Below are 19,457 nucleotides of genomic sequence, written 5' to 3'. Positions count from 1 at the left end.
GGGGAGTTGGAGAAACTGGCGACTCAGAGTATCCGCCCGCCTCTTATAGCCCGGCACGGGGAGTTTGATCTCGCCGCCTCTGTCAATGACAGACTTAAGATCCTTCACCCCCAATACACAAGGTTCACAGCTCAACCCAGCCTGAAGGGGCGACTACTCGCCTCTACATTGAACCACAAGCAACACTATCTCTGCAATAAATACCGAAGTTGGGGGAAATGTGAATGAGTGAAAATTAATCAGTGTGTGTGTGTGTGTGTGTGTGTGTGTGTGTGTGTGTGTGTGTGTGTGTGTGTGTGTGTGTGTGTGTGTGTGTGTGTGTGTGTGTGTGTGTGTGTGCGTGTGCGTGTGCGTGTGTGTGTAACTGCAGATGCTGATTTAAACCGAAGATAGATACAGAATGCTGGAGTAACTCAGCGGGTCAGGCAGCATCTCTGGAGAGGAGGAATGGGTGACGTTTCGGGTCGAGACCTTTCTTCAGTAGAAGTCACCCATTCCTTCTCTCTAGAGATGCTGCCTGTCCCGCTGAATTACTCCAGCATTTTGTGTGTCTGTCTATATATATGTGTGTGTGTGTGTGTGTGTGTGTGTGGGTGTGTGGGTGTGTGGGTGTGTGTGTGTGTGTGTGTGTGTGTGTGTGTGTGTGTGTGTGTGTGTGTGTGTGTGTGTGTGTGTGTGTGTGTGTGTGTGTGTGTGTGTGACTGCAGATGCTGATTTAAACCGAAGATAGATACAGAATGCTGGAGTAACTCAGCGGGTCAGGCAGCATCTCTGGAGAGGAGGAATGGGTGACGTTTCGGGTCGAGACGGTGTGTGTGTGTGTGTGTGTGTGTGTGTGTGTGTGTGTGTGTGTGTGTGTGTGTGTGTGTGTGTGTGTGTGTGGGTGTGTGCATATATTTACATACACACACACACATATAAACACACACACACAGATAAATAAATTAATATATTGATTATTTGTCTGCCTAGTTATATATGTGTGTATAAAAATAAATATATATACAGTATATACATATCATTAAAAAGCCAAAATCTGTAGCCTCCCTTTGATCTGGTATTTTGTTGGTTCACATGCTTGATCAATGGTGTTTTATTATTATTAATGTTTAGTGTTTTCTGAGTCATTCGTAAGTCACTATATGTCATGTTGTTACTTGCGGGCGGAGCACCAAGGCAAATTCCTTGTATGTGAATACTTGGCCAATAAACTGACTTACTTACTCACATTATACATGTACTATATGCATATGCAGAATGCTAAATAGATGGATGAATAAATGGATAAATCTATGTATACGTTATATAACGGTTTATTATGCGTAATTGTGCATATACATTTATTAATGTACACATATACCTGTGCATTCATATACATATATAATATATTGATTTAAGATATGAACACGATGTGATTTGGGGGAGAGATTTAGAGTTTTAAAGAAGGAATGCGCCGTCTATCCATTCCCCCCACCGATGCTGCCTGACTCCAAAAACTCTTCGGTTTAGACCAGCATCTGCAGTTCCTTCCTACACCAAAAACTCACTTCGTGTTTTGCTCCAGATTCCGGGTCGGTGACTACTTGTGACCCTGGAAAGTAGTTGTGACTCTGGAAAGCCTTTTTGGAAACTGTTTCGTGCTGCTTTTGGGGGGTGGGGTTAGGAGTTGGAGTTGAATGCCCATGTCTCAAAACCCCTCAATAATCAGCCGACCAGACAGACCCCTTGGACACAAGAGCATTGGCGAGTAGCGACCCCCATCTCTCTCTATCCCTCTCTCTCGGGTTCAGTGTTGGAATGATCACATCACCTTGCCACAAACGAGATCAGCTTTTCAGAAATAAAAGCCTATTCAATTGCCAATCCCGCCTTTAATCCATCTCAATTTACTCACCTCTCTCTAATCCCGATATAACCCGTCTGATTGTGTGCTTTTGTGACAATGTATCTAACCCACGCACAGGGCTGAAAGAGACATGACTCAAACCTTTCTCTCCTGAATAATGGAGTTATTTACAAATCTATCCATGCAAACTGTGTGGTGGAAATAACTCTATAAAGTGAAATCTACAAGGAGGCAGGAGGGGTTTCGGGGCTAGTTTCAGTCGGCGAGGTGTGAGCTGCCGGCTTCTTTGAATGTGTGTGCGACAACGAGTTGCTAATGGACCAGGTATGGGAATAGATCATTTAATTATCCGCTCATTTCTCTCCCTTACTGCAGAGCTCACCGCGTTATCGGATCCAAGAGCTCAGATCTCAGGCACACAATGCGGTGGAGGGTCTTGTTTAGATTTAGTTTGGACTTGTCCATCGTTCAGGGAACATTTCGCCAGCGAGTTACCGCGCTCCCCGGGGTCTGTGTTATTGCTTCAGTTGTGACCAATCTCTCGGGGGGGTTAATTCCTGGTTCTCAATCTGCCGAACCCCCCCCCCCTCCCCCTCACCCACCTACTAGCCCCACCCTCTCCCCATTCCCCTTCATCCTCACCCACTTCACCCTTCCTCTCCCTCTCCTTGCAACTCTCCCCCACCCTCCCTCTCCATGCAATCCCTCTCTCTCCAACTCACTCCCCTTCCTCTCCAACTCCTCCCCTCCCTCACCAACCCCTCCCCTCCCCCCCCCCCCCCCCCCCCCCCCCCCCTCTCCTTGCAACTCTCTCCTCCCCACTCTCTCCTTGTGGGGAGGAGAGAGTGGTGAGTCTGTGGAATTCTCTGCCTCAGAGGGCGGTGGAGGCAGGTTCTCTGGATACTTTCAAGAGAGAGCTAGATAGGGCTCTTAAAGATAGCGGAGTCAGGGGCTATGGGGAGAAGGCAGGAACGGGATACTGATTGGGGATGATCAGCCATGATCACATTGAATGGTAGTGCTGGCTCGAAGGGCCGAATGGTCTACTCCTGCACTTATTGTCTATTGTCTATTGTCTCTCTTCCTCAGCCACCCCCGCTGACCCTCTTGGCTTAGCCCACCAGCCCGAGACTCTGCCTGTTTCCCCACCGCCCACTTTTTTGCCCCCCCTCTGCCCACTGTCCAGACCCTCCCCCTGCTGACCACGGTCTTTATTTGCCCAACCCACATTGATCACATTGAATGGCGGTGCTGGCTCGAAGGGCCGAATGGACAACTCCTGCACCTATTGTCTATTATCTATTGTCACCCACCAACCTCTCCCTGCTCTTCACTCCCTTTCCATCCCACTCCATGTAGAATCGGTACAGGCCACTCGGCCCCTCTGGTCCCTGCTGGTGTTTCTGCTCCTTGTGCTCCCTCACATCCCTCTAACAACACCCTCTGACCCCTCTCTTACTGACAACCTCCCCATGGCTCAAACAGTTTCTCCTCAACACACAGTTGTCATTTGCCCCACCATCCTGTTGGGCTGGGATCCACTTTCAGGTTGAAATAGTTCCTCCTGAATCTCTACTAAATTTAACAGCGACTCAGTAACACCAGTGGACCCTCTAACTTTGTAGGAAGGAACTGCAGATGCTGGTTTAAACCGAAGATAGACACAAAATGCTGGAGTAACTCAGCGGGTCAGGCAGCATCTCTGGAGAGAAGGACTGGTGACGTTTCGGGTGGTGACCTTCCTTCAGACTGGAGAAGGGTCTGAAGAAGGGTCTCGACCTGAAATGTCACCTATTCCTTTTCTCCAGGGATGCTGCCTGTCCCGCTGAGTTACTGCAGCATTTTGTGGCTATATTCAACCCTCTAACTTTTATTTCTCCTTTGGCCTTGACCTGTCTAACTGAGATTGTTTCTAAATTTAGGAATGGACAAACACCTGATGCAAGAATTTATTCCCAAAAACTGGAATAGCTCAGTGGTTTACAGAAACGATGGAATTCTGTGTCGCCACAGAAGTAATAAAAATCATGTAGGGACTGGAAAATTACTAAGTAATACTAATTATTATTTTAATTTATGATTACTTATTAAATCCCCCAGCCTTGTAATATAAATTTGGAGATGGGCAGTCTGAAGAAGGGTCCCAACCCCAAGGGTCACCCATCCAAGTTCTCCTGAGATGCTGCCTGACCTGTAGAGTTACTCCAGCACTTTGTTCAAAAGGGAACTGCAGATGCTGGAACATCGAAGGTACACAAAATTGCTGGGGAAACTCAGCGGGTGCAGCAGCATCCATGGAACGAAGGAAACAGGTGACGTTTCGGGCCGAAACCCTTCTTCTGAAGAAGGGTTTCGGCCCGAAACGTCGCCTGTTTCCTTCGCTCCATGGATGCTGCTGCACCCGCTGAGTTTCCCCAGCAATTTTGTGTACTCCAGCACTTTGTTCCTTTTGTGTAAGAAGGAACTGCAGATGCTGGTTTACACTGAAGAGAGACAAAAAATGCTGTATAACTCAGTGGGTTAGGCAGCATCTCTGGAGAAAAGGGATAGGTGACGTTTCGGATTGAGACCCTACATCAGACTTTGTCCCTTTTGTTGTAAACCAGCATCTGCAGTTCCTTGTTTCCACCGAGGTTTAGTCTTTGGTTTTAGTTTCTAATGACCTTTCATCTGGAGGTCAGAGAGGGCGAGGACAGGATGGGAGGGCGTGGATTTAATCTATGCAGTCGGGCCTGGGCTGGATGTGGCTCAGTTCTTTTCCCCAGAGAGTAATGCGTTCCTTCAATCATTGCTGGCTGATGCAGACAATGCTGACTGTTTGTACTGGCTTCAGAAGCAAGCTGGGATTTGAACTGAGGTAGCGATCGTCTGCTGAACTTAGGTGGATGAATTTAACATGGTGATCTCTGAGGATAGTGTTTGATTATCTCAGTGGGAGGGCCAGTACATTTCACCCTCATTGAATCTGTGCCTTTTTATCTCCACCCCCCTCCACTGCCCCACCCCAAACATCCTCAGACAAGATAAGGGCACTAGGATGTATGGAAGGTGTTGGGATATTTCCTGATCTTATCTTGTTCCTGAGTTCCACCTACTATCAATCATCTTCCGAATATAGACACAAAAAGCTGGAGTAAACCACGTTTTGGGTTGAGACCATTCAGTCTCTGCAGAGATGCTGCCTGACCCACTGAGTTACTCCAGCTTTTTGTGTCTATCTTCGGTTTAAACAGCATCTGTAGAAACAGGCAGTGATGAAAGCAAATGGTATGTTAGCATTCATAGCAAAAGGATTTGAGTATACATAGAAAATAGGTGCAGGAGTAGGCCATTCGGCCCTTGATCATCCAACTCAGTATCCCGTACCTGCCTTCTCTCCATACCCCCTGATCCCTTTAGCCACAAGGGCCACATCTAACTCCCTCTTAAATATAGCCAATGAACTGGCCTCAACTACACTCTGTGGCAGAGAGTTCCAGAGATTCACCACTCTCTGTGTGAAAAAGTTTCTTCTCATCTCGGTCCTAAAGGATTTCCCCCTTATCCTTAAGCTGTGACCCCTTGTCCTGGACATATAAGCTGTGACCCCTTGTCCTGGAGTATAAGAGCAGGGAGGTTCTACTGCAGTTGTACAGGGTCTTGGTGAGACCACACCTGGAGTATTGCGTACAGTTTTGGTCTCCTAATCTGAGGAAGGACATTCTTGCCATAGAGGGAGTACACAGAAGGTTCACCAGACTGATTCCTGGGATGGCAGGACTTTCATATGAAGAAAGACTGGATAGACTCGGCTTGTACACGCTGGAATTCAGAAGATTGAGGGGGGATCTTATAGAAACTTACAAAATTCTTAAGGGGTTGGACAGGCTAGATGCAGGAAGATTATTCCCGATGTTGGGGAAGTCCAGAACTAGGGGTCACAGTTTAAGGATAAGAGGGAAGTCTTTTAGGACCGAGATGAGAAAATCATTTTTTACACAGAGAGTGGTGAATCTGTGGAATTCTCTGTCACAGAAGGTAGTTGAGGCCAGTTCATTGGCTATATTTAAGAGGGTTAGATGTGGCCCTTGTGGCTAAAGGGATCAGGGGGAATGGAGATAAGGCAGGTACAGGATACTGAGTTGGATGATCAGCCATGATCATATTGAATGGCGGTGCAGGCTCGAAGGGCCGAGGCCTACTCCTGCACCTATTTTCTATGTTTCTATCTGCAATTCCTTCCTACATCAATCATCTTCCCACCCATCTCCTTGCCACACTTCCTCTCTGCCTTGTTAGCTTATCTTGTGAATGATTCCCTCTTTTGTGAGATGGTTTCACCTTCCAAACCCACCAAAGAGCAAAGATCCTATAGCAAGCAAGATAGACCACTCCTTCTTAATGCAATGGGCTGACGTGCAGTACGCAACGGAGCAGAACGTGGGCCTTTTTTCATTCCATTTCAGTAACCCGACCCGACTCGCAGTGTAATCAACGTTGCGGGGGAACAGTTTGTGTTAATAAATTATAATTCTGAAAATGAGGAGAAGATTTTTTCCAAATAACTTTTATTTTTACGAGGATGTTTCCGTAACCGATTTCCGTCTCCGCACTAGTATCCTATGGGATCTTTGGTGCGGAGACGGAAGCCGGTTACGGAAATGGGGCCAAAAATTACCCATGAATCTGCCCATGACCGCACTACATCTTTTTCGTCGAGTGATCTATCTTGCTCGCTATAGGATCTTTGCCAAAGACTATCTACGTCTCAAAGAAGGCTGATCTGTGATCCCTCTGACCACTGTTTATGCCCCCAGCCTTTCCTCAAAGTTGTAGAAATAAATGAAAATAAAACACTCTTGACTCTTGAGGGATGGAGAGAAAACGATGTCGTGAGTCGCAGTCCTGTTGGCGCAGTGGTGGAAGGAGCCGATGGCATCGCGCTGGGCCAGTTTGACCAGCACTACTTTGATCCAGTGCTGCCAGGACTCCAGGCCTTCATGTGAGAAATATAAGAAACTGCACATCTCCTTGGAGGTTCCAGAGACTTGGAAGTTGTAAGATGGCGTCAGAACACAGCGAATCTGTACATGCTGTTCCAGAAAAAGATCTATTGTAGTCATATATATTATAGAATCTGATGGATAGCATGCAGAGCAAGCTTTTTCACTGTGACTATACACATTGAAATAAATAAATATTAAATCAATGATATATTGCAATGTACCTTTGGATGCTGCTGCCATCGTGTGGAGAGTGGAATGTTGACATGAACTGTTCAATGGGATCTGCTACTGCATTGTTCCAAGGCTCTTGGTATTTGGAGAAAAGGAATTGGTGGTTTGCGGTCGAGAACGTTTGAAGAAGGGTCCAGATCCGACATGTCATTTACTCCTTTTCATCAGAGATGCTGTCTGACCTGCTGAATTACTCCAGCTGTTTGTGGTATGTGCAGTATATATATATATAATGCATATATATATATATATATATATATAGGGAGGTTTCACGGTAGTTGGGTCACGACCCATGACCCATGACCCGTACTGTTGCTACGCTACTCCAAGTGGAGTACACGCGATGAACTGCAGGTAAACACTTACCATTGTTTCCAGCGTAGCGGGCCCGTTACAACCCGCCGAAATTGTCAATTTTTGTGCTGTAAATAATTATGGAAATCAGGATAAGCGTGAGAGACATTTAGCCTACTTCAGAATTCCAAAAGTGAGGAGAAATGATGGTCGATAGAAGCGAGAGCTGAAGGGACAACAACAGCCAGAGTGCTTGGCGAACATTGGCCGTTTGCTCACTGCATTTCATCAACTAAGGCATTATTTGTGTTTTTTTCTTGATTCCTTTTGCATCTAGAAAGTTTCAGAAGTGATAAATCTGGCTGTAAAATTTTAAAATCGCCAATGGTCCTCAAGTGGGTTTTTACATACAAAAAGAAAATGCCTCTGAAGCAAAATTTACAGCCAGATTTATCACTTCTGAGACTTTTTAGATACCAAAGGAATCAAGAAAAACCACAATAATGCCTTATGGTTGATGAAATGCAGTGAGAAAACGCGATAATTCACAATATTTCCAATTCCGATATCTGCACGGCCAATGTTCGCCAAGCATTTTAGCTGTTTTTGTCCCTTCAGTTATGCTTCTCTTTACCTTCATTTCGCTTCACTTTTGGAATTCTGAAGTTGGGTACATGTCTCTCACACTTACCCCAACTTCCACAATTTTTTTCAGCGCAAAAATTCAACATTTTGGCGGTTTTTAACAGGTAGGAAAGTACGCGTTTCTTGCATTAATAACATATACCTGAAGTTACGGATGTCCTCCAGATGGATTTAGCGGCTCCGTGCGTCAAGCCCTATGACCCAGTGACCTTACGTGCAACCCCCCTATATATAGACTGACTCAACCAAGATGTAGGACAATACGATAGAACTTTACTTATCGCAGGAGGGCAATTAATCTGCCAACAGTCATAAAACCACGAAATACATGAAACATGAAATTAGAGTGATGAGTAGAAAGGCTTTGGGGATGTGCAAAGATTGAGGAAGTGGGGGGGGGGGGTCAGTCTACCCCACGACAGAAGGGGGAGGAGTTGTACAGTTTGATAGACACAGGGAAGAAGGATCACCTTATGTCCTACATCGTGGTGGAACCAGTCTGTGGCTGAAGGGACTCCTCAGGTTGACCAGAGTGTCATGGAGGGGGTGAGCTGTATTGTACAGGGTGCTCCGCAGTTTGAGGAGCATCCTCCCCTCCAAGACCAACCTCCCAAGTGTATATGTGTGTCTGAAGAAGGGTTTCGACCCGATACGTCACCCTTCTCTCCAGAGCCTGTCCCGCTGAGTTACTCCTGCATTTTGTGTCTACCTTCGATTTAAACCAGCATCTGCAGTTCTTTCCTACACGCCTATGTATTTGTGAGGTGCACAAAAAAGCTGGAGTAACTCAGCGGGTGCAGCAGCATCTATGGAGCGAAGGAAATAGGCAACGTTTTGGGCCGAAACCCTTCTTCATACCCTTCTATGTATTTGTGAGTATGTGTATATATATATATTTATACATACACACACTGAACTTTTGTTTCTCATTTATTATATTGTTTACAGTGTGCTATGTTTACATATTCTGTTGTGCTGCTGCAAGTAAGAATGTCATTGTTCTGTCTGGGACACATGACAATAAAACACTCTTGACAATCGAAGGGGGTCATTTCGATTTAAGATCGGCTCACTCTCTCCCCCCCTTCCCCCCTTTAAGAGTCAGCGCGCCTTTAAGAAGCCGGGGCGGGAGCGGTCACGTGATAGTGGGGCGGACGGCAAGATGGCGGCGGTGGCAGAGGCACCCTCTGGGCCCGGCACACCCGCGGCCTGCGGCAGGTAAACACATGGAGATGGAGATGGGGGAGAGGGAGAGGGGGGGAGAGGGGAGAGGGAGAGGGAGAGGGAGAGGGAGAGAGGAGGGAGGAGGGGAGGAGGAGAGGAGGAGGAGGAGGAGGGGGAGAGGGAGGAGGAGGAGGAGGAGGAGAGGAGGAGAGGGAGAGAGGGAGAGGGAGGAGGGGGAGAGGAGGAGAGGAGGAGAGGGAGGAGGAGAGGGAGAGGGAGGAGGAGAGGGAGAGGAGGAGGGGAGAGGGAGGGGAGGGAGAGGAGGAGGAGGAGGGGGAGGGAGGAGGAGAGGGAGGGGGAGAGGGAGAGGGAGGAGGAGGGGGAGAGGGAGAGGGGGGAGAGGGAGGAGGAGAGGGAGAGGGAGGGGGAGGAGGCGAGGGAGGGAGAAGGAGGGGGAGGAGGAGATAGAGATGGAGATGGAAGCTGAGATGTGGCGGTGGCCGTGTTGTCGGGGTGTGGGTGATTTGAATGGGGAGAGCAGGCGGCGCTGCGTCCGTATTAATGGGGGGGGGGGGAAGGACTGGGGCAAATAGTCAGGGGGACATGGGAGCACAAGGGGCAACTGGTTTCAGGGTCCACAAGAATACTACAAGAGGCAACAGTGGGGTATATGCGAGTGGGGAGCAAGTGGGGCAACAAGATTTGGGGTACAGAGAGTGTGTATTGAGGGGCATCAAGGGTCAGAGGGAGGGGAATATGATAGGACAGGAGTAGAGCATGAGGGGTTAGAGGGAGGGGAATCTTATTGTTTTCTTAGCATTTTTCTACGATTGGGCTGCTCGTTATGTTGAAAATAGACACAAAATGCTGGAGTAACTCAGCGGACAAGCAGCATCTATGGAGAGAAGGAATGGGTGATGTTTTGGGTCGAGACTCTTCTTCAGACTGATCAGTCTGAAAAGGGATCTCGACCCAAAACGTTACCCATTCCTTCTCCGGAGGTGCTGCCTGTCCCGCTGAGTTACTCCAGCATCTTGTCAAGTCACATTTATTTATATAGCACATTTAAAAAACAACTCTCATTGGCCAAAGTGCTTGACATTTGTTATAAGAATAGTATAAATAATTTACATTTGTTATAAGAATAGTATAAACAAACTAATTACATATATACATATACCCCTCGCTCAGAGGACGTCTATCTTTGTTTTAAACCAGCATCTGCAGTTCCCCCCTACACAGTTCATTATGTTATTGGTTGAACTAAGTTCAGCTGCGTTTAATTTGAATATGTCTAATTCCAGCGATTCTGCAATGGCCGATGTAGCTGTTAACGTGGATTCAGAGTCTTCTGGTTGTAAAGATATTGTAAGTATTATGGTGTTTTTGTGTGAATGAGGCTAGCTCTCCTCAGGTTGAACAGTGATCTTTTGGCAGTGGTTAGTGTGCTTTTTATAGTCTGAAAGGATTTACTGTCCTGATTGTAAAATCGCCATCCTGCATTCCTTTCAGGTAATGCACAAAGCAATCTGTTAGGACACATCTTAAACTGACCTGCAGCAATGTGTTTTGAAAGTAATGACGATCTGTTTTTCCCCTCACATCTTTACTTCATATGGGCCTTGCCTGTAAAACTGACATTCAATTGAAGGAATGGGTGGTATATTTACACAGAAGTGTGGTGAACAATTCAGAGGGGAGTTTGGTGGCTGTGACGCTCTCTTACACCTACTGTCCTAGATGCTAGAGGTCACTGGCTTGGATCCTGCATCGGGTAAAGGATTGAGTTATAGAGATTCATAGAATGATAGTGGATACAGGCCCTTCAGCCCATCTTGCCCACATCGGCCAACATGTCTCAGCTACACTAGTCCTATCTGCCTGCGTTTGGCCCATATCCCTCCAAACCTGTCCTACCCATCTAACTGTCGAGACCCCTCTTCAGACTGAAGAAGGGTCTCGACCCGAAACGTCGCCCATTCCTTCTCTCTGGAGATGCTGAGTTACTCCAGCATTTTGTGTCTACCTTCGATTTAAACCAGCATCTGCAGTTCTTACTTGCATACTTTATTGTCACTAGTACTAGGTACAGTGAAATGCTTTGTTTTGCATACAACCTCACCTAGGCAGTACACGTGAGTCGCCACGTTTTGGCGCTGACAAAGTTGCGAACGTTCACTGAACTGCCCTTTGTACTGCCTGCTTGAGTGTTAATAGCTCTTGCCACATTCCTGGTACTCAGTTTGTTAAATCCACCTTTGTATGTCGAAATGCAATGTATTAGGGGTGGTGCAGCAGTAGAGTTGCTGCCTTACAGCACTGGAGACCTGGGTTCAATCCTGACTTACGGGGTGCTGTCTGTATGTAGTTTGTATGCTCTACATGTGACCGCGTGGTTTTTCTCTGCAGGCTCCTGTTTCCTCCCGTACTGCAAAGACATAGAGGTTTGTAGGTCAATTGGCTTCTGAAAATTATAAATTGTCCTAGTGTGTAGAATGGTGCAAATGTACAGGGTGATTGCTGGTCGGCATAAACTCGGTGGGCTGAAAGGCCTGTTTCCGCTCTGTATCTCTAAAGTCTAAAGTTCTGCACTCAATAATTGAGACATATGCAACACACAAAGTGCTGGAGTAATTCAGCCGATTAGGCAGCATCTGTGGAGGGAATGGATAAACGACAATTTCAGATTGGGACCATTCTTCAGACTGAATGCACTTTGTGTTTTGATCAAGATTCCAGCATCTGCAGTTCCCTGTATCTCCAATTGAACCATGCGTTACTTTTCCAGGAGGTCTCCGCTGACAGCACTGAAGCCACCGATGCCCAGCAGGCAGGGGCAATGGAGGAGGAATCTGTGCGGCACCTTGGTGGAGTGGAGCTTCAGTGTGGCATCTGTGTGAAATGGTTTTCAGCAGACACATTTGGCCTTGATACAACGTACGTAATTCTCCTTGGTTCTTCCCTGCGTCAGGGGTGCGGTCTGAGCGGCCACTGGCCCTGCATATTGAAATTGGTTCATTACTTTTCTCTCAGCTTAATCCGACCATTAATTTCAATTTGAGTCCATGATGTGAACTCACTACATTGTAGGTGGGTGGATTTGGTCAGGATAGCCACCAAATGTCTTGTTCTAAACAATAGAATTGAAAAGCAGAGAAGTCCTGTTAAACTAGTTTCAAGCATTAATTTGGCCGCACTGACAATGTTTAGTTTCCCTAAAATTAAAACATTCTGGGGAAGATTTGTTACATTTCGGGGCAGGGACATGGTCTCCTTCTCTGCACAAAAGAGATCAGAGGAACTTAAAACAGCAGAAGTGTTTGAAGAGCAGATCATTTTAACTGGGGCGGCACAGTGGTGCAACGGGTAGAGCTACTGGCCTGCAACGTTCGATCCTGACCTTGGGTGCTGCCTGTGTGAAGTTTGCATGTTCTCCCTGTAATCTCGTAGGCTTCCTCTGGGTGTTTCAGTTGGCCCCCCACATCTCAAAGACGTGCAGGTGTGTAGGTTAATTGGCCGTCTGTAATTTGCCTGTGGTGTGCAGGGGGTGGATGCAAAAGTGGGATAAGATAGAAGTTGTGTGAACGGGCGATCAGTGGTCGGCATAGACACGGTGGGCTGTAGGGCCTGTTTTCATGCTATATCGATAAACTCTAAACAACAGAGCTCCAGGGCAGAAATGCAAAAGAGTATTTGGAAGAAAACATCACTGGCTGTGACAATGGAATATGAAACGTGCTACCGCAGTGAGTTGAGGTGAATTGCATAGATGCATTTAAGAAGGAGCTAGATAAATATTAGTTTGGAATGGTAATGGTTGCACAGGAAGGATGATTGGGTTGGGGCAAGGGGGGCAGGAAAAACTGTCGTGGGACATAAACATAGCCATCAGACTATTAAACTCAACTCAAACAAAAATCTGAACTTTAATAGCCTATTGCACTTTATCTGCTTATTTGTGTGTGTGTGTGTGTGTGTATATATATATATATATATATATATATATATATTCTGTGGTATATGGACACACTGATCTGTTCTGTATTTATTTATGCCTACAATATTCTGTTGTGCAGAAGCAAAGCAAGAATTTCATTGTCCTATCTGGGACACATGACAATGAACTCTCTTGAATCTTGACATTGGCATTGAACAGTTGGGCAGAATGGCATTTTGCTGTTCGGGAGATAATAAAGCTGCGCAGAGAAGAGTGTTTATGGTGGTTTAAATAGAAAACAATTCTTTCCCTCTGTCCCAAATTGGCCTTTCTTCCTCTTTTTCTTGGCAATGTTGTCGGGTCTTTTATACCTCTTGCCCACTGGCTATGATTGACAGCTGACAGGAAGTATAGGCCGCATCTTGGCCAGTAGATGGCAACACCACCGAGAGATTACTTCCAAGGTTGCAGTCAGCTGGTGGTTCAGTTGGTCATCCTTCCTCCTTCTTCCGCTTTATCCCCCATTATCATCGGGTCAATGGGGTGGGAGATTGCAACCTTCACGTGGTCCGCCCTGTTTCGACGAATGCAATCAACCCGGCGTGCACAATCAAATAAGATCAAATAGAACAAGTTGTCCTACAACTTTAGATTGTGCACGGCATACGCAAGAAGAAGTAGAAGATCGGATCAATATTAGCAGATCAGAGAAGTTTCAGATTGCCGTTGGATTTAACGGGTCTATACACATAAGACGGGCTCACAAGCATGATGTCTATGTGTAGGAAGGAACTGCAGATGCTGGTTTAAACCCAAGATCGACACAAAGCTAGAGTAACTCAGCGGGTCAGACAACTTCTCTGTAGAAAGGGAATGGGTGACGTTTTGGGTTGAGACCCTTCAGATATCCTCCTTGTGTCTATCCCCTTTAAGAGGGTCTGAAGAAGGGTCTCGACCTGAAACGTCACATATTCCCTTTCTCCAGAGATGCTATCTGACCCGTTGAAGTACTCCAGCTTTTTGTGCTTCAACATGATGTCTTTAATCTTTACAGGATTTATTGTTTGAACCTCATGGGTTGCTCCTGAGCTCTTCACCACCAAACGTACAACAAAATGCCATTGGTTTTTTTATTTGTCGCTAGCAGGATTGGATTTGCTGTCTCCCCTCGTTGTTTGTCCTTTCAGTGGGTAGTTACACTAGGTTAACTGTGGGAACAAAGTTGCATATTGACAGCACTGGGGAAAGCTTTCTCCTTTGGGGAAAAAAACCATTGAGGTTTACGACTTAAACGCTAGTTTTTGAGTAACAGATTGTGTTTGCATGTTTAAACAAAAAGAAATGCAAATTCAGAAGGTGGTTTGACAGGTTTTTAAGCAGGAATTCCACTTATGTCTTATTTTCAGTGATTGAAATAAGCTTATGCTGAAATGTTTAGTATCTGGTGATTAATGGATTGTAACTAATTCTGATTAAAAACAGAACATACTGAGTTACTCAGCAGGTCAGATAGCTTCTGTGGAGTGAGAAACAGTTAATGTTTCCGGTTCATTGTTTCATCAACATGAAATGCTAACCATGTTGTTGTCATTGTAGATGCTGCTGCCTCGTTGAATATTTCTAGCACTTTGTTTTATCTTATATTTCCCATATCTACAGTATTTTGCCTTTCAATTGTTGTCTAATTCTGACTTTTCTTTTTAACAGCTCGTGTCTTCCGTTCATGACGAACTATATTTTCCACTGCAACCTGTGCCACCACAGTGGGAATACGTACTTCCTCCGAAAACAAGCAAGTAAGTTAAAAACAATCATTTTATTTGATTGTTATCAGGGCGGCACAGTGGCGTAGCAGTAGAGTTGCTGTCTTACAGCACCAGAGACTTGGGTTCGATCCTAATTACGGGTGCTGTCTGTACGGAGTTTGTATGTTCTCCCTGTGAGTGCGTGGAATTCTCCATGTGCTCCGGTTACCTCCCACACTCTAAAGACATACAGGTTTGTCGGTTAATTGGCTTCGGTAAAATTGTAAATTGTTCCCAGTGTGTAGGACAACGTTAGTGTACGGGGTGATCGCTGGTCGCCGCCTACTCGGTGGGCTGAAGGGCCTGTTTCTCGAAAGTCTAAATCTTAATCCCACTTTCTTGTCCTCTCCCTACACATTGGTGGCAATTTTACAGAGGCCAATTAACCTACAAACCTTTGGGTTGTGGGAGGAAACCGGAGCACCCGAAAGAAACCCATGCAGTCACAGGGAGAACAGGCAAACTCCACACAGATAACACCCGAGGTCCGGATCTAACCCGTGTCCCTACCAGCTGTGCCATTAAATGTCTCATCCGTCACCCTAAATCTGTTCTCTTACTTTTCCCTACGTCTGATGGGGGAGGGGGCAGGCAAGGTTTCCCACAGTTTACCCAATTTATACCCTTCATAATGTTATATACCTCATTCCTGTTCCTTCTTATCCCCCTCCACAGCATGGAAATAGACCTTGATCCTCTAGCCTCCACTCATAACTGAAATGCCCCATTGCAGACAATACACTGGTGAATCTCCTCTGTACTATTGCATCCTTTGTACAGTATAGCGACCAGAACTGCATGCAATATTCCAGCTGAAGTCTGACCAATGCTTTTATGAAGTTGGAACATAATCTCCCTGCTCTTGTTCCCTGTTGGAATATAATCTCCCTGTTCAAGCACCCCAACTGCAGAAGGCAAATAATCCACGTGCTTCCTTAATCACATTATCTACGTGTGTTGTCATCTTTAAGGATCAGTGCTCCCTGTGACTCCACCATTCAACAGGCCCAGCACAGATCCCTGTGGATTAGTATGGGAATGGTCTTTGGTGGCCGTCATAGACGTGATGTGCCAAAGGGCATTTCTCTATCCTCCGTCGGTCCAATTTCATTGTCACCCAAATGTTTGCTTACACCACCAAAGTCCTTGTCCCTCTCAGGCTACGATCATGAGCTGGGGAGTCAATTGTTCATTGACCCAAACATTACACCTGTTCTTAGGAGGCCTGAGTTAAGAAGTTCTTCTCCATGATTTGATAGGCATGTCTTCATAGAGCGTGATGCTGTACTAAGTTTTAATTATCTGGAATTTGTAATGAGTTACCAGGGCTTAGGGGATGCTGCACTGTTAGTGATAACAGCTTGCAGCTAAGATATTGAACCAAGGTCCCATCTGTTATATTACGTGCACTTATAAAGTTCCCCTGGGACCATTTGTAAGAGCTGGAAAATTCTCAAGTGTTTTGGAAAATATTTGTTCATTATCCTTGCACTGTTATTTTTGGGTCTTGCATCGATGACGGCATTTCACGCGTCTATGAGAGACCGTCGAGTGTTTCGGAACAGATTGTGAGAGATGCAGGACAAATGTAAGTTTATTATTTCCCCCCCTGTAGATTTGAAGGAAATGTGCCTCACGGGTCTCGCTAATTTGACCTGGCGTTCCCGAACTCAGGACGAGCATCCTAAGACCATGTTTTTAAAGGATAAGGTATGCTGTTCGGCTGCTGTGGAGTATCTCTCTCTGTAGATGCTGCCTGACCTGTGTATTTCTGTTGTCTTCTGTTTATATTTTAGTTTTTAACTAATTTGTGCCCAAAAGTGGTTTGCCTTCCTAGAACTAGGAAAACAAAGCTTGTTACAGTTCTCTCTTCCAGAATCCAAAGTTTGCAGAGAAACAACTCCCTCTTTTGAGTTGTTTAACTTTGCTAAATTCTTAAAGGGACAAGGGAACGCAGGAATGTTTAAGAAGGAACTGCAGATGCTGGAAAATCGAAGGTAGATAAAAATGCTGGAGAAACTCAGCGGGTGATGCAGCATCTATGGAGCAAAAAGGAAATAGGCGATGTTTCGGGTCGAGACCTTTCTTGTGTTTGTGAGGGGGAGATTTTGGGGAGGTTGTATGGTTCAGGATGAATCTCAGGGCCTTGCAGTGGACTCTCTATGTGCCACTTTGTCTGTAGTGTAGTCCAACAATGCAGATCATAAGATGTTCAAGAAGGAACTGCAGATGCTGGAAAATCGAAGGTAGACAAAAATGCTGGAGAAACTCAGCGAAGGCAACGTTTCGGTCCGAAACGTTACCTATTTCCTTAGCTCAATAGATGCTGCTGCACCCGCTCAGTTTCTCCAGCACTTTTGTCTACCGCAGATCATAAGGTCATAAGTGATAGGAGTAGAATTAGGCCATTCAGCCCATATCTCTTCCTCTTAACCACAGTCTCCTGCCATCTCCCCATAACATCTGACACCTGTACTAATCAAAAATCTATCTTTCTGGTTCCCTTCAACTATCTCAATGAAAATGTCAAACTCCTGATGGTGGTGACTTTTAAAAAGAGTATAATGCAGAGCATTTGATTTGGCATTGCAGATGCTGGAGGACATCTTTATTCCACGCAGGGTTGGGTGACTTTGAGGCGGTTAGGGGTGTTGAGGTTAGATTTGCACCTGGTTTGATTGGACATGTGTCCTCGGTATTGAGAGTTACTTCACTATTTTGCAATAAGAATTTCTTTTCCCCTTCCTCTTTTTTTCTCTCTGTGAAACTGTCGAAATGGCTTCCTGCTTGCACTTTCCCCAAACAACTGGTTTTCATTTCAGTATAGATGGTGATCGTCAGCCGGGTGTAACACAGTGGGTGGCACTGAGTTGCTCCAGTGCTTTGTGTTTTTTTTGTGTGAACCGGCATCTGCAGTTCCTTGCTTCTGCACAGAGCTGCCTTTTGTCATGATTACCCTTTCTAGGTGTCACTGTGCACTTGTGGGGAATTTTGGAGCTAATTAAGGTAGACTAATTAAGGTAGACATATTAAGATATTTGGAGCTAATTAAGGTAGACACAAAATGCTGGAGTAACTCAGCGGGTGATTCAACTCAGCATCTATGGCGAGAAGGAATGGGTGACGTTTCGGGTCGAGACCCTTCTTCAGACTGAAGAAAAACATCGGCCATTCCTTTTCTCCACGGATGCTGCCTCACCCGCTGAGTTACTCCTGCATTTTGTGTCAACCTTCGATTTAAATCAGCATCTGCAGTTCTTTCTTACAGGATTTGGAGCTAACCTTTAATCAAATGTTCCTGACTGTTGTGACACGTAAGCTCTAGAACAAATTCCTCTTGCACCGTAAACCACAAAGGGCAGGTTTCCCTGCAGACGTACAGGCAAGGGGAATTGAATTATAAACCGGCGCACCTATTTGAGGATTTTGAAATGTAATATTGAGTGTTTCCTTCCCTTAAATGCAGCTCTAATTTCTTGCATTTTGTTCTGTATTTCCGTAGGATATCATACCTTTTATCGACAAGTACTGGGAGTGTTTGACCACCCGACAAAGACCTAGCAAAATCACTTGGCCAAACAACATCGTGAAGACAATGGTGAGTGACGTCTCATTGGGTGAACATATTCCCCTGTGATCTTTGTTTTTTTTAATAGATGGTGATAATATTATCGTTAAACGTGCTTCTTCCTCTGCATTACACGTCCTCTCTCCAGTCACAAAGATGCTTTTTGTCTGTCTCACAGATGCCTTGTGCCTCAGATCTTGGAGGGATTTAATTTTATGGGTTGCCGCTGGATAGCGTTTCAAGAGCTTGTACTAATGGTCACAAAACTGGCTGTCAGCCTAAAGTAATTCACTTAAGCATTATCAAACAAAATTGAATAACAAACCATGTACCACAGATTTGTACCATGTACCACGCCAATCTTCATTCTATTTAGTCAACCCAAATTTCCACCAACCCTGGTTGTGTGGCAATAAATTATATCTATCTATCTCTATCTATATGCTACATATCTGTAGTAATGCCATGTGCATGGTCATTGCACGATGTTGACAGCTTGGTTTTGATAGCGTTTAAAAAGTAGGGAAACACAGTGGCACAGCGGTAGAGCTGCTGCCTCACAGCGCCAAAGACCCCGGTGTGAACCTGACTATGGGTGCTGTCTGTGTGGTGTTTGACCGCGTGAGTTTTCTCCGGGAGCTGGTTTCCTCCCATATCTCAAGGACGTGCAAGGTGTAGGTTAATTGGCTTCTGTAAATTGCCTCTCGTGTGTGTGTGGAAGAGCTATAAAAATAGAACCAGTGTATGGTGATCGATGGTCAACGTGGGCTGAAGTGCCTGTCTCCACACTGTGTCTCTAAAACTAAAAACATTTCTAATTTGCTCACGGCCAGCCTTTATTGCCCATGTTTAATTGTCCTTGGTCATTGTTGCCGGTTGAGGTCAAAGGTTTGGGTCTAGTTGTCACTGCGAATGGCTGCAGGGCAACGAGTGAAGGATTCTGATGTGCCTCAAGACCATATCAAAAAATGGTACCAAACCA

The 19,457-nt window shown here is 45.5% G+C and overlaps 1 protein-coding gene across 3 annotated transcripts in view; it reads left to right on the top strand.

Annotated features, from left to right (window-relative positions):
* The first annotated feature begins 9,144 nt into the window (after nucleotides 1-9,144).
* ash2l (ASH2 like, histone lysine methyltransferase complex subunit) overlaps nucleotides 9,145-19,457 on the top strand; it is a 30,728-nt gene continuing 20,415 nt past the window's right edge. For 2 of the 3 annotated variants that reach the window (XM_033014002.1, XM_033014000.1), the window contains exons 1-6: nucleotides 9,149-9,219; nucleotides 10,470-10,533; nucleotides 11,954-12,102; nucleotides 14,810-14,898; nucleotides 16,523-16,617; nucleotides 18,410-18,505. In XM_033014002.1, the coding sequence (XP_032869893.1) occupies nucleotides 9,164-9,219; nucleotides 10,470-10,533; nucleotides 11,954-12,102; nucleotides 14,810-14,898; nucleotides 16,523-16,617; nucleotides 18,410-18,505 (549 nt within the window). In that variant the 5' untranslated portion in view covers nucleotides 9,149-9,163. Of the gene's footprint in view, nucleotides 9,220-10,469; nucleotides 10,534-11,953; nucleotides 12,103-14,809; nucleotides 14,899-16,522; nucleotides 16,618-18,409; nucleotides 18,506-19,457 lie in introns of all 3 variants that reach the window. The other variant, XM_033014001.1, reaches the window with a different exon arrangement.

The sequence above is a fragment of the Amblyraja radiata genome, chromosome 39, assembly GCF_010909765.2.
Source record: "Amblyraja radiata isolate CabotCenter1 chromosome 39, sAmbRad1.1.pri, whole genome shotgun sequence".
NCBI classification, from domain to species: Eukaryota; Metazoa; Chordata; class Chondrichthyes; order Rajiformes; family Rajidae; genus Amblyraja; species Amblyraja radiata.
Note: the sequence above shows the minus strand (reverse complement) of the source record. Positions and strands in the feature narration are given on the sequence as shown.